This window comes from Sphaeramia orbicularis, chromosome 9, assembly GCF_902148855.1.
Source record: "Sphaeramia orbicularis chromosome 9, fSphaOr1.1, whole genome shotgun sequence".
NCBI lineage: Eukaryota > Metazoa > Chordata > Actinopteri > Kurtiformes > Apogonidae > Sphaeramia > Sphaeramia orbicularis.
Genome location: NC_043965.1, coordinates 27,597,806 through 27,611,445, shown reverse-complemented (window position 1 = coordinate 27,611,445; position 13,640 = coordinate 27,597,806). Strand labels below are relative to the sequence as shown.

The following is a 13,640-nucleotide window of genomic DNA, read 5'->3' as shown; positions in this document are numbered from 1 at the left end:
AAAAACAGATTTCTACAGATTTTTCTACTTTTATGTCAGTTCCCAAATGAATTTTCTCTATATCTGACCTTTCTTAAGTGATTTATTGCCATTTATTTATAATATTATCCTCTGTATTTTGTATTTTGTCATTATAAATCAGGTATTTTCCTGTATTTAATTCACTGATCATGAAAATGTTCATAAAAGCTCATATTAAAGATAAGGGTTATTGTATCAAAAGCAGAGAAAACTGAGGAAAATGTCACTTTTACAGTCAAATCTGTCATTAACTGAACATAAACCAAGCATATCCTTCCACTGTCACTGATCCAACTGCATGGGTTTTACAGGTGAATCAATGTTGTAAAAGATGATGGTGTTTCCACTGTAACTATGGAGCCTCTGAACATTCAAATGGGTCATATCTGATCACCATGAAAAGATGACAAACTGTGTGTTAATTATTTACATGGATTGGTATGATTAGTGGATCAACAGGTATTAAACAGTTTAGATCAGTAGATGCTTTTAGTCAGTGATGGATATTTGGTCTTTATGGGTTAAATTAGAAGTGTTTTGTTTACAGTATTGTACAGGCTACTAACCAAACTAACTAACTAACCTCTGGTTTTGTTTTGTCTGTTTTGTCTCCTGTGCTGTATGCAAAGCTGCTGAATGAATTTCCCTAGGGGTTAATAAAGTATCTATCTATCTCTATCTAAAACTTCACCCATTTTCTGAATGCCAGTGTCTCTAGTTCATTGCAGGGCTGACGAAAACAAAAATCTAAGCCTTTTGTGTTTGTTCAAATCAGAGGTGGGAGTCAAAACACGTAAATGGAAGTAAGCAAGTAGATTTAGAGTGTTTAAATCTTATCTGTCTTTGGCAAACATCAAGCAAGTCAGTTTGAATATCAGCTAAAAGTCATACAAATCTTGTCAAGTCATTGTTCAGGTCAAATAAACTTCTGATGACCAGTCATATATGAACCACAATGACGAGTAGAGCTTTAAACTTGAACTATATGCGTATATAAACATGTAATGATAAACGTATAATATTAAAATAAATATATTTGATTGCTGCAGGCATTTGCTGTATTGTTTGGATAAGCTTACAACACTACTAATATAACTTCCACTTTTATTTCTATCCTTTTTTGGATACATCACATCACTGACCTGACTAACTCAGCAAACCTCAGACCATAACTGCCCCCACAGGCTTGTACTGTAGGTGCTAGGCATGATGGGTAATAACTTCACCTGCCTCTCTTCTCTCCCTGATGCGTTCATCACTCTGGAATAGGGTCAGTCTGGACTCATTAGACCACATGACCTTTTTAATATTTAGTATTTATTTATTTGGTTACAGGACAGTATGTATTGGCATTAGTTGCAAAGAACAAGATGCATGCACCAGATTTAGCAGAGAAGTTCATTTCTGTTGTCCTGGAAAAACGACCAACATAATAAAACATCACATGGATTAGAAAGTACTAATATACTGGAAGAAGACTGTAATCACAGTCCGGTCTTTATTCTCTCTATCAAACTGATGGTTGTTTAAGAAATGAGAATCTATTCACTGCATCTGTAAAAGTTAGACAAGTTTTTGGAGCTCAAACACAGGAATTTACTCAGAAAAGCTGGCCAAGCTGTGTATGTAAATAAAGAAGAACAAAAAATGTATTAGAAAACTAAATAAATAATTAAATATATTCAGGCTGAAAATCATTCATTTAAACATAGTACCAAAAATATATCCTAAAAATTGTTTTCTTGAGGATGTACACACAGAATATTAAGATCACTGCTCAACAACACTGGTGGGATGACATGGGTAATTTTAAGAATTAATTTTTTTTGTATATTTCTGTTGCCAGTTTAGTCATTTAACGTACAATTAAAAACATAAAATACAGCTACATCACTGTACTATTCTCCTCCTCAGACCCAGGAAAGTAAAAGTTTTGGGTTTTTTACATTAAATAAATGCCTGGATTGGAAACAGCATGATCCAACAGTTTTTCCGATACATTTTTTTTATTATTTATTTGTTTCTTTTCAATAGAATATCATTTCAGAAGGACATACATTAAATGTGTAGGTGTAAAAGTAACTATCCTGCTGTTTATGGTGGGTCAGATAAAACTGTCTCATATTCAGTGACTCTGAGTAACAACTGGTAAAGGTGTCAGTGAAGTTACTGTATATTGTCCTGCAGTGTTGGTGTTTAATAAAGATTATTTCCAGGTAAACTGTGGGCAACTTGAACAACTACCAACCAATAAATGAGGTTTTTTGTTTTTTTCTTCTCTCTGTGATATTTTGTACCTATGTTTAAGTGCATGTTTGCGTCTCACAAACTCTGTTACATATGTCCAGGAGGATGGGTGGCTTGCTTTGTGATGTTTTCTGTTTTGTTTTTTTGTTGTGTGTGCATTTTGTATATGTTCTGTTCTGTATAAAAACAACAATTCCTATTATTACCTCCGCCAAGGAGGTTATGTTTTTGCTAGCGTTGGTTGGTTTGTCTGTCTGTCCTTGTGCAAGATAACTCAAAAAGTTATGGATGGATTTGGATGAAAATTTCAGGAAATGTTGATACTGGCACAAGGAACAAATGATTAAATTTTGGTGGTGATCAGGGGGCGGGGGGCACTGATCTGCCTCAGCGGAGGTCTGCGCTCTCCAAGTGCTTTTCTAGTTCAGACATTTTTTTGCACTACTGCTGTAAAAAATGCAATAATAAATAACTGTGAAAATAAATAAATAAATAAATAAATGAGGGTTATTCTGTAAAGGGTTAGGGGTCACAGTCAAAACTTTGCTGCAAATAGATTGTAGGCTTACAGTGGCTTCAGGACATGTGAACTGTATGAAACATACTTGAAATTGTTTAGTTTATATATCACTATGCTTAAGAAGAGAAATCAGGGTGAATATGTGAATCGTGTCATAAAGTGGGGGTGTCATGTACAGTCTGCACCCCTGGAAAAACATTCTTTAATCTTTTTTTACTCTACTCTTGGGTGTTAGATGGAGTATATGTAAATTAAGTTCAATAAAATATTTAGTTAAGTGTTAAGTATTAATAATAATTTAGTATTTAGCACTAATGAATCACACATATTACATCTATTCACAGTGAACCATCTTAGTGTCAAAGTATAACCAGCCAGAAGTCACTTATATAAGACTATATACAGATATCTTGATATGTCACTGGTCCAAGAGTCAGCTTGCACAATTGGTGAGAATGTCATTATTTTTCCACCTTCAACAGTGATTTACCCTGTGCTTGCTTTTTGCTGTGGTTCGTGTCATCATACTCACCATCCAGAAGCAGCTATGTGGAATTTATTTCATTGTAGGGAGCAATTTCAGCAGCAGCAGCAGCAGACATTTGACAGGTCTGGCATTTAGTTAGAAAAGTATGGTACAGAAACCAAGCAATAAATGGAGAGAGCACGGCTGCCCCCTGTAGGAGAGTAGAAGGACTGCACATGGGACAGGGTGTAAGTCTCAAAACAATTGGAAAACTAGAAGCACTCGGAGAGCGCAGACCTCCGCCAAGGCTGATCAGTGCCCCCCCCCCCCCCCCCCCCCCCCGTGCCCCCACCCCCACCCCCCCCCGATCACCACCAAAATTTAATCATTTCTTCCTTATCCCATTTCCAACAAACCCTGAAAATTTCATCCAAATCTGTCCATAACTTTTTGAGTTATGTTGCACACTAACGGACAGACAAACAAACAAACAAACAGACAAACAAACAAACAAACAAACCCTGGCAAAAACATAACCTCCTTGGCGGAGGTAAAAAGTGGCTTTCATCGAACAGCATTTAAAGAATATACTTATACTGTAATGGGTGGGAAATTATTACTTTAGTCAAAACAGTTTTAACTGTGAATCTTTTTAGACACCAATAAAGCAAAAAAGACCATGAAACAGAAACATACATCATAACCTTTATTATATGTTAATTTTTAATAACATCATGTAAAATGTGCCACTATTATTATTTCATCTTAGACAAAATGTAACATTATCCATAGTTGAGTTTAGTCGTAATGTTGAGTTAAATACATACATATATTTGGTAACAGCAAATGTTAATATATACAGTTTCGGAAAGAATTATTTGACCACCTGTGATTTTCTACACAAATTCAATAAAATAGAAAAAACATATTCATATGTAAAATTTGTTAAGTGAACATTCATGTGTAGTTAGTGCACAAGACATGTCATATACAGGCCTCTATCTTCTCTTGTGTATTTACACTAATGACAAAATGTTGAATCACTGTGGTGCATAATTCTTTCCAAGGCTCTGTGTGACAGAGGTTTGATATATCTCTCCCATTACAATCACAGCATGTTAGTAAAGGTTGTAGATCAAACATTTACTTCACAAAGAATATCTGAGGAAATGTCATCAACATTTACCTTTGTTTTTCATAAATTTCAACGGCCTTAGTGGTGCTTCCATTTACAATTCTTAAAAACATAAAAACAGGATAGTGTAATAATAATAAGGCAGTTTCCACAGAGTAAGCTCTTTGGCTTGTATTTGTAAAGTCACTTGCTGAATCCTCACAATATTATTGATTAATTACACTGACACGCACACCTTGAAAATTATACTGTCTATTGAGTTCTTCACTAACTTATTGATGACAACTATAGCATACACATCTAAAAATCTGGTGAATCACAGAAAACATTTTGTAAACACAATACCTCATTACTGTGGTTATCTTTGTAACAGTTAACAGAAAACCTGTTAATACTAGTGGAGAGTGCAAAGCAGTGGTTCCCAACCTTTTTTGGCTTGTGACCCCATTTTAACATCACAAATTTCTGGCGACCCCAGACATCCAAAACAGAGACATTTTTCTCTTGGAGATGTCTTAGTGGGGCCAGACAGGTGAAGAAATCTTTCCATTCTCTGTTCGGTCCGGTTTTGACTGTGTCTGGGGAGGGTGAAGCTTAGTAACGCATGCTGTTAGATGATCGAGTCAATCAAGATATGCCGTCTCAGATGTTATATCCTGCATTTTATTTCAACTTGATTTTTATCAGAAAAACTGTGTGGTGTTTTAATTGTAATGAAATATATACTGAATCATTAAAAAATATTTTTTATTAGTAATTAATTTACATTTTTTTTATCAATTGCTTGAAATTTCAGGCAACCCCATGTGAGGTCCCGACCCCAAGGTTGAAAAACTCTGGTGTAAAGTCAACAGTTATGACCCAGAGTCATGTGATGTTAGCAATTGTGGAGGTTTCATGTTTTTTGGGTTTTTTTTGTAAATTTTAGTTTTGCATGCTCTGGCAAATCCTTACTTTTTGTGTGCAACATTTGTATTTATTTTGCACAAAATGTTGTTTGAAGGGAAACGTTCATTTAAATGTACTTTCTTTTCTTGTAAAAGAAAGCTTTGATGACAGAGCCGATTGTTAGGAGGCACCTTTTGACCGTGAAAAATACTTTCAGACAGGTCTATATTACCACCAGGAGGCTCTGGTTGGGATGTGGTGGACATGATTCACCAACCGACACAGGACACTTCAGGAAAATATCTGTGTCACAAACACAGGCCTTAAATTTTCTGCGCAGTTTGGGATGCAAAAATAAATCAATGCAGGCAGGATTATGTCTGTATGTTAGCAGGTCAAAGGGGCCACTGGGACCCCGCCTTCACTTAACTCATAAAGACCTAGAGCTACTCTTATAGCATCGCCCAAATTAATTTTTCACTCTGTTTAACCCTTTTAAGTGATTTACCACCATGTATTAGAATTACATCCTTTGCATTTTGCATTTTTAGTGTCAAGCAGGTATTTCTCTGGAGGCTGATTTAATTTAGTGACCATGTAGACATTCATAAATATTTCAATTTCAAGGTTATTACATCAAAAACAGAGAACTGGAGAAAATGTAGCTTTTTTTTCTTTTTTTAATCAAAATATCGTCGGCTTCCTGATAAAACCTGCTAAGTGACATTTTTGGTTGGGAATAAAAACCTGGTAATAGCTTCAAATTTCAGTCTCCTGTGAAAGTTGTTTACATTCCATCATAAGTACCAACATTAAAGGAACAGATATATTTTTGTCATATTTCACAGTTTTCTGTTATATAAACTGTATTTTGTTTCTCCTGTAAAATTTGCCAAAAGTCACATAGCAGGTTTTATCAGGAAGCCGACGATATATCACTAACTGAATATAAAAGCAAGCATCTACAACCTCTACATTGGTCAAACTACATGTGATTTGCTGGTGAATCAATGTTTCAGAAGATGATGGTGTTTTCATCTTTATTATGGAGCCTCTGAACATCCAAATGGGTCATATCTGATATCAGTGAAAAGCTGAGAAACTCCATTTGCCTGAATTATTTAAGTGGGATGATAGCTTAGTGATGCAAAAGTTATTAAGACATTTTAGGACAGTACATGCTTTTGGTCACCAAAAGTCTTTGAAGGTTAAAATTACCAGAGGAAGGGTTACTACTACAAATATAACTTAGAAATATATAAATATAAGCTTAAGGTTAAAGCTAACTTTCTCTATTATCCCCTTTGTACACACACATTAGCAAATAGCATTAGCACTTCGCACATTTTGAGCACTGAGCTACCACAGAAGGGGCTCAGGAAATATGTATAAGTTATTCTAATACTCATCTTGTGATCTGTTCTTTATGCTAACACTCACTGAAGCTGTTTTTAACTGTATTTATTTGATTACTGTGTGAATATGTTCACGTCCTGTGCCCTCATCGGACGACTAAAGCATCACTTAGGCTACATGTGTGCACCCCAACACCAACCAAAGCTGTTTGTACTTTCTTGTCCATTTTTGTTTGCCTGGTGTTGCCATGGTGACTGTAGCGAGATAGACGCTTTTAGGACTCTAGAAACAATATGTAGAAGTGGATTAACCTCCCACGATTTTTGCAGGTAACACTTTTGTCTTGTTCGCCCATGTTGTGTTTAATCTCCTCCACCTCTGTATTTTTGCGAAGGCACTGTAGTTTAATCAGGTAAGAGGTAAAACACCACTTGGCTATGCATCGGTCACATAGGGCCCTTAGAGCAGCTGGTCTGTGGTTCTGGGGTTGTCACTGAGGTCTCACTAGTTATATGAAAGTTTAATCTCTCCAAAAAACCCTAAAATGAAGTTCAGTCTAATATTAAAATCATGTCAACATGCACATTATCAGCTGAGCTACATATCAAAAACCTGGCTCTTCACACACATCATATTCCCATATTCATATTGTTATATTCCATCCAGTTTTGTTTGGCATCAGTCGTCACTGCTGAGATGTAAAATTTTAAAGCCTTGGGACATAGCCAAAGTAAGTATGTTGGGAAATACAACATAACATGTAGAGCAGAGCAGATATATTCATAAAAATATGATGGCAAAAATACAAAATAATGGCTGAACTTTACATTAAACTGTAAAAATAACATATGCACCTGAGGATACCAGTTGGAAATAAAGACCTGAGGTATAAGATACAAACTAACATATCTGACTGAGACAGGACTATGAAACATACAGTGGAAATACTCACAGTTGAGGAAGAAGATTATGCGTAGGAATACTATAAAGAATGATAGGAAAGATCACAGTGACGTCAGCAGCGGCGCTCAAGCAGAGGCTTGCCTATTGAAGAAAAACAGACAAAAGATTACAAGATATAAAAACTAATGACTCATAGGTTAATGTGATATATTTTATTGCACTGAATGTGTTGTTTGCCTGTAAAAACTTTCAGCTAAAGTGAGCCCTGTGCATCCAGTTATACCAACCTCGATAGTGTAATCGACGCGCAGAATGCTGCAGTTGGAGATGGTGAGTGGGGCAGAGGGGGGGATGGGGATCAGGATCTCAGTGTGCACATCAGAGGAGGTAGTACTGATGGGCTCTCCAGTCTGTGAAGTTAACGTTTTATCCACAATGTTCCTGGATCCGCTGTGGGTGAAGAACGACTGTTTCTGCAGCAGTTTCACCTTTGGCGTAGCTGTTCGAGTTGAAGCATTACTTATGTCGCATATCACCTTCACAGTCTCACCTGAATGAAAGACAAGGACACGATGTGGACAGGTCGCATTATTTTTACAAACATTTCCAGGCATCACCTTTTGTACTTATTCATTAGATGCATTTTTCTGAATATTTATATGGATAGAACAAATACCAGGTGTGAAGGCTTTCTTTTCCACAGTGGCTGTGAATTCGATGGGACCTGAGGCGCACCACAGGCAGCACAGGGTCGTACTATTGTGCCCTGAAAGAGGAGCCTGAAAAAACAAACCAACAGATGTTACTGACTTATCACAACTTAGCATTTCTAAATGCAAAGGCTGGAAATTTCAGTCTCTCAGTCACAAACAACAGTTGTAAATGTTAGCACTTTTTGGTCTACTGTCTCCTAGCAGGATAAGTTTGTCATTGATACAATGGTCACTTACCCACAGCTCTGGCTGGTTGGTATTAATATGGTTTACAAAATTCAGCTCTGTTAAAAAGTCCTTGGAAAGATGCCATGGCCTGCTAATACCCACTGTAATGACGTAGTCTATTTTTCCATGAACCCCATGGAAGCTGGTTGGGAAATTTCTGTAAGAAAAAAAAAAAAAAAAAGACAAAGAAAGAAAAAAGAAAGGTGTGATACTACAATAAGGTGAGGATGCAAACCACAAACAAGAGGTCTGTAAATTTAATATATTCAAGAAACTAAAGAAATGACGTCATAGCACCTAAAGTTATATAGAATTATTTGTAGTTTGATATTTATAAATAAGGTGATTTCCTCTTTAGACTGATGAGCATACAGAATGTGACTACGACAGTAACCAGTGTCCCACTGTGTGTGGGAGTGAACAGTGTTCTTCATCATCTGTCCCACCTCAACATACTGAGAGTTTCAGCATTTGGACTTAAGTGCAGGCAGACTATCCCATGAGATCTGTTCACCTTTGACTTCCTTTAACTCCTACTGGAGTAACTAGGAAAAGCAATTCTAGTTTTTAACAGTTACAGATCAGTTTGCAGTGCATCTATATTTCTGCCCCTTTTTCCTCCCTCACCCAATCTCTCTCTCTCTCTTCCTTTAATCCTCTCTCTCTTTAACCCCCACTGGTCAAGGCAGACGACCATCCTCCGGTTTGAGACAAGTGTTTGCTCTTGGAGGATTCTGTTGGTTTCTGTGAACTGGCTTTAGAGTCTGGGTTAGACCAGCTCTAAATGTAAAGTGTCATGAGTTAACTTTTGTTATGATGTGGCACTATATAAATAAAATTTGATTGATTGATTGATTGATATTGTATTTACTTGAGAGAGTCTGTGTGTTAATGTTACAACAGGCATTAACACAATGACTTTTTTAAAATGTGCATTAAATCTATATGTGTAATCTATGTGTCTGTATCAAAATGTCTGTATTCATTCATTCATTCATCTTCTGAACCTGCTTTATCCTCACTAGGGCTGTGACAGGTGCTGGACCCTATCCAGCTAAAATGTCTGTATTTCTATTTAAAATGTTTTTTATATAAAATACACTGAGGGCATGGAAAATATGATAATTTTTAAGTAGCTTACATCACCCATATATGATCAAATTGGCTAATCAGATAATGTCTTGGTTGCTTAGCAACTATCATTCTCTCTATGGAACTTGCCTCCATCCATCACAGCAAAATTAATGTCTCTATGCAAAAAGACTCTTTTGGACAAATGAAATCATTATGGCTTTCTACGCAAGCATACATGTATACCAAGTTATTAAAATGGACTTTTTGGTGTTTTTTAAAGACACTGTAACATAATAAATGCAAAAAAAATATCACAGTTGGATATTTGTCATGACAGATTGTACAGTCTGGAAAATAGTTGTAGAGGTGGTGCTGCAACAAATTATCAACTTATCATCAAGCATTTAATTATTAGATATCAACTTTATAATTGTGTTGATTTTTGAGAAAATATGTCTAACTCACATCATCTATGATTAGTATTATTATTATTGTTGTTATTGTCATTCTTATTCTTATTATTGATTCTTTTAGTTGTGGACCAAAGAAATATTTGAGGACTTCATCTTGGGCTTTGGTACACCACTTACTGGCATTTTATTGAAAAAATAATTAATTTAGATTGCATTTAAACTTAACCATCAACAAATTAATTTGCAGTAAAATTAAAGGGTTTTTGTTGTTTTTTTTTGTTTTGGTTTTTTTTTGCAGTCCTATGTTCGACACTGTCACACACTAACATACTTGCAACACATGTTGTTTTTTGGTACCTGTTTACCTTTAGACCACATTAAAGACAGTCCCAGAACCACACTTCCTCGTCTTTAAACCCCTTGTGTGATGTGTGTGATGTGTGTGTGTGTGTGTGTGTGTGTGTGTGTGTGTGTGTGTGTGTGTGTGTGTGTGTGTGTGTTGTGTGTCATCTGTGATCTCATACACACCCATGTGGGATCTGACATGTGAACGGATATACATGAGTTCCAGGCAGAAGTTTAGTAGTCCCACCAAGAGCTGGAAAAAAAAACAAAAACAAACTCAGTGACTCCCTAAAACATTACTTGCAGAGTTTCCGTGCCTTTCCTTAAAACCCCAGTGACTGCACACACCACCGTCTTCTTTCAATATGACACTTTTCAGGTCGAAAAACTCCAGTTTGGCTGAAAAATGTCTCCGGTGCCTCCGTCTCTTCCTCCCTCCTCCTCCTGAAGTGGACCAGTGCACATGAGCCTTTCCTATGAGTTTCATGGTTATTGCAGAGATCTTGGTTTCCTTGGTGAGTTTGAAGGTGATGTTTCCAGTCAGGATGTCCCCACTGGACACTGTGTTCCTCTCATTCAACGCGTTAAAATTAATACTGAAATTCTTGAAGGTAGACTCGAACATGGTTGACACCGGAGTGCGTAAATTCAGCTTCTGTAAACACTGTATTCTACTTTTGTATCAGTTAAAGTTTCCCCGCTGCAAGAAAACCTATATTAGATGCGAAGAAATAAGTCAACAGTTTTTTTTTTACAATGACGACAAAACAACAACACTGTGCAGTCCTAAGAGGAGTGCGCATGCGTAAACGTGAGGCCCAGCCCAAAGATGTGGCAGATAAAAGGAGGTCAAGGAAGGGGAGGTTCTGATGGAGAAGGGACAACATACGGTCTGCGGACCACAGCAGGTGGGCCAAAGGGTCCAACCAGGCCAGTGGGAGGAATTTGTGAAATGCAAAAATTACTCTGAAGATTTTAGCAGTGAAGGGTGTCAAGGTCACATCACTTCAAGGTCCACATTCAGCCCAGTTCAATCTGAAGTGGGTCAGTAAAATACTATACTACCATAATTACCCATAGAGAATGACAACTCCAACTTGATCTCTTTGTTTTAGTGAAGAAAAAAATGTAAAATTCTTTCTTTCTTTCTGTCTTTCTGTCTTTCAGATCCCCATTAGCTGTACCATAGCTACAGCTATTCTTCCTGGGGTCCGTACAATAATCTTTACAACTTGTCAATGAAAATAACATACAATATAATCATACAAAACTATTTTCACATACTACATAACATGCAAAAAAAAACAAACAAACAGAAAAATACAGACACGACACCTCCTTTAGGTCAGCAGTGGTATAATATATACAGTACATATATTCAATTAACCCAGGTATCAATCATCTATGGTCAATAGATGTTTCTTGACTGATTTCTTAAATTTCGTTTTACAGTTTTCTTGTGTGATTTGTTCTAGTAGTTTGTTCCATTCTTGCATAGCTCTGTAAATTACCATTCTTTTCATTGCATTTGTTCTTGATTTTGGTTGTGTAAAATTACCTCTGGTTGTCTGCCTGGTTGCATAGCTATGTCTATCTGAACTAAAACAAACATTTTTGTACAAAATGGATGTTTTTTTGTTCTAATAATATTTCTAAAGAAAACCAGTAATGAATAAAGTAATGTTTTGGGTTTTTTTTTAACAGAGAGCCAGTTCAAGTGGTTGTGCATCTCAATAACAATTGTTCTGTAGCCACACTGCAATGCAGTGCAAGCGGCTCTATTTTGTACAATTTGCAACTTTTTAATATTTTCTTGTATTGTATTTGACCATACTGCTGGACAGTAATCCAAAACTGACAATACTACGGATTGAATCACCAGTTTAATTAAACTAAGTGACATAAAAGCTGCACACCTTTTTACCACAGAAACAGCATTTCCTATCTTGGTTATCATATTATCAATCTATTTCGTCCAAGACAATTTGTTATCAAACATAACTCCCAGTAATTTTGTTTCTTGAACTTGTTTCACAGATATTTTATTTATGATGAGATTCAATTCAGGTTGATGTTGTAGAGTATGGGTTGAGCCAAATATAGTACTGTGAATGTAAAATGAATGAAAATGTTTGCATTTATAAACTATCCTTTCAAAAAAAAAAATGTGAACAACTTGAAATATTTGAAATATTGCACTTTAATACAAATTTGCACTACTGCTGCTACTGTAAATATATTTGATTTATATATTTTATATTCTGTTATAGTTTAACTTTTATATCCTTTAATTATTCTTTTTTTACCTCATTAAAAAAATACTTTTTAACAGTAAGGTGAGAGAGGAACTGTTTCTCAGTTCTCTGTATAGCCACTTTAACACAGAGATCCCAGAAAAAAGGTGAGGTGGTGATCCCACCTTTTTTCCACCGTTGACCGATTTAAACAGCCAAGCCAAAGGAGTAACAGAGGTGAGACAGGCTGGACTTTTACACAGCGGACCTGTGTTCTGGAATCAAAGGGGATGTGATGCAGCACTCATTTTTAAATCCCCTCGGCGCTGGAGAGACAGTGGGCGCATATGGAGGCACTGGCATGGGTTCTGCAGCAGCCGCCCCATGTCCACTGCAGCCGGCTTCCTGCCCGGCTTCCTGCCCGCTGTGGGCACGACACCGGCCACGGTCAACATCGTGGCCAGTGTCGTGCCTGCTGCGGCTACGTGCCACTGGTGGCATAGACAAATCATGCCAGTGCCTCCATATGCACCAGCTGTCTCTCCCACGCTGGGGGTCACCGTCATCAAAATGTCACGCCTTGGTTGCAGAATGAGAGGTGTTCCTTTTACATAGCATTCCACAATCCTGATCCCACCTTCATCACAGCTCTGTTACTACCTCCTGAGGCATTACAGAACTGTGATAAAGGTGGGACCAAATGATCCCATTATTGAGTTTACACAGATGTATTTCCGGAATAAAGGCAAAATATTCCTTCAACAGAAGTGCTGTGTAAAAGGGGCTATTGTCTCTGTACATGTAGTGAACTAGCAACAACAAAATCATTGAAAATGTAAGTAACCTGAATAAATATGAACAACATAAAGTGTCTCATGAGAAGTAAGTGTAATTTTAACAGTCTTATGCCTTTTGCTGCTGCTAATGTTTTGTGCTTTTGCAGATCCATTGCGATCTGTAAAGTTATAATGTACATGTGTAAATGATAAGCTGAGATATAATATCGTTAAAATTGCCCTTATTTTCCTTAAGAAATGTCAGGTTGTTCATGTTATTAACATGTAACATTTTCATCATGGGATTTTCCTTTTTTCAGT

The 13,640-nt window shown here is 36.7% G+C and overlaps 1 protein-coding gene across 1 annotated transcript; it reads right to left on the bottom strand.

Moving 5' to 3' along the window:
• Positions 1 to 6,207: 6,207 nt before the first annotated feature.
• Positions 6,208 to 11,085, bottom strand: LOC115425315 (arrestin domain-containing protein 3-like). Its single transcript, XM_030142775.1, has 6 exons — positions 10,658 to 11,085; positions 10,493 to 10,562; positions 8,487 to 8,634; positions 8,213 to 8,315; positions 7,824 to 8,086; positions 6,208 to 7,677 (listed from the first exon to the last, which is right to left on the bottom strand). Exons 1-6 carry the CDS (start codon positions 10,932 to 10,934, stop codon positions 7,582 to 7,584), a joined length of 957 nt encoding a protein of 318 aa, XP_029998635.1. The 5' UTR covers positions 10,935 to 11,085; the 3' UTR covers positions 6,208 to 7,581.
• Between the last annotated feature and the right edge of the window lie 2,555 nt (positions 11,086 to 13,640).

Excerpts from the sequence above, each read along its gene's own strand:
- LOC115425315 (XM_030142775.1), bottom strand. The coding sequence starts at position 10,934 with ATGTTCGAGTCTACCTTCAAGAATTTCAGTATTAATTTTAACGCGTTG. Across the intron at positions 8,316-8,486 it reads CCAACCAGCCAGAGCTGTGG|GCTCCTCTTTCAGGGCACAA; the intron begins GTAAGTGACCAT and ends TTGTTTTTTCAG. Across the intron at positions 8,087-8,212 it reads AAAGAAAGCCTTCACACCTG|GTGAGACTGTGAAGGTGATA; the intron begins GTATTTGTTCTA and ends TCTTTCATTCAG.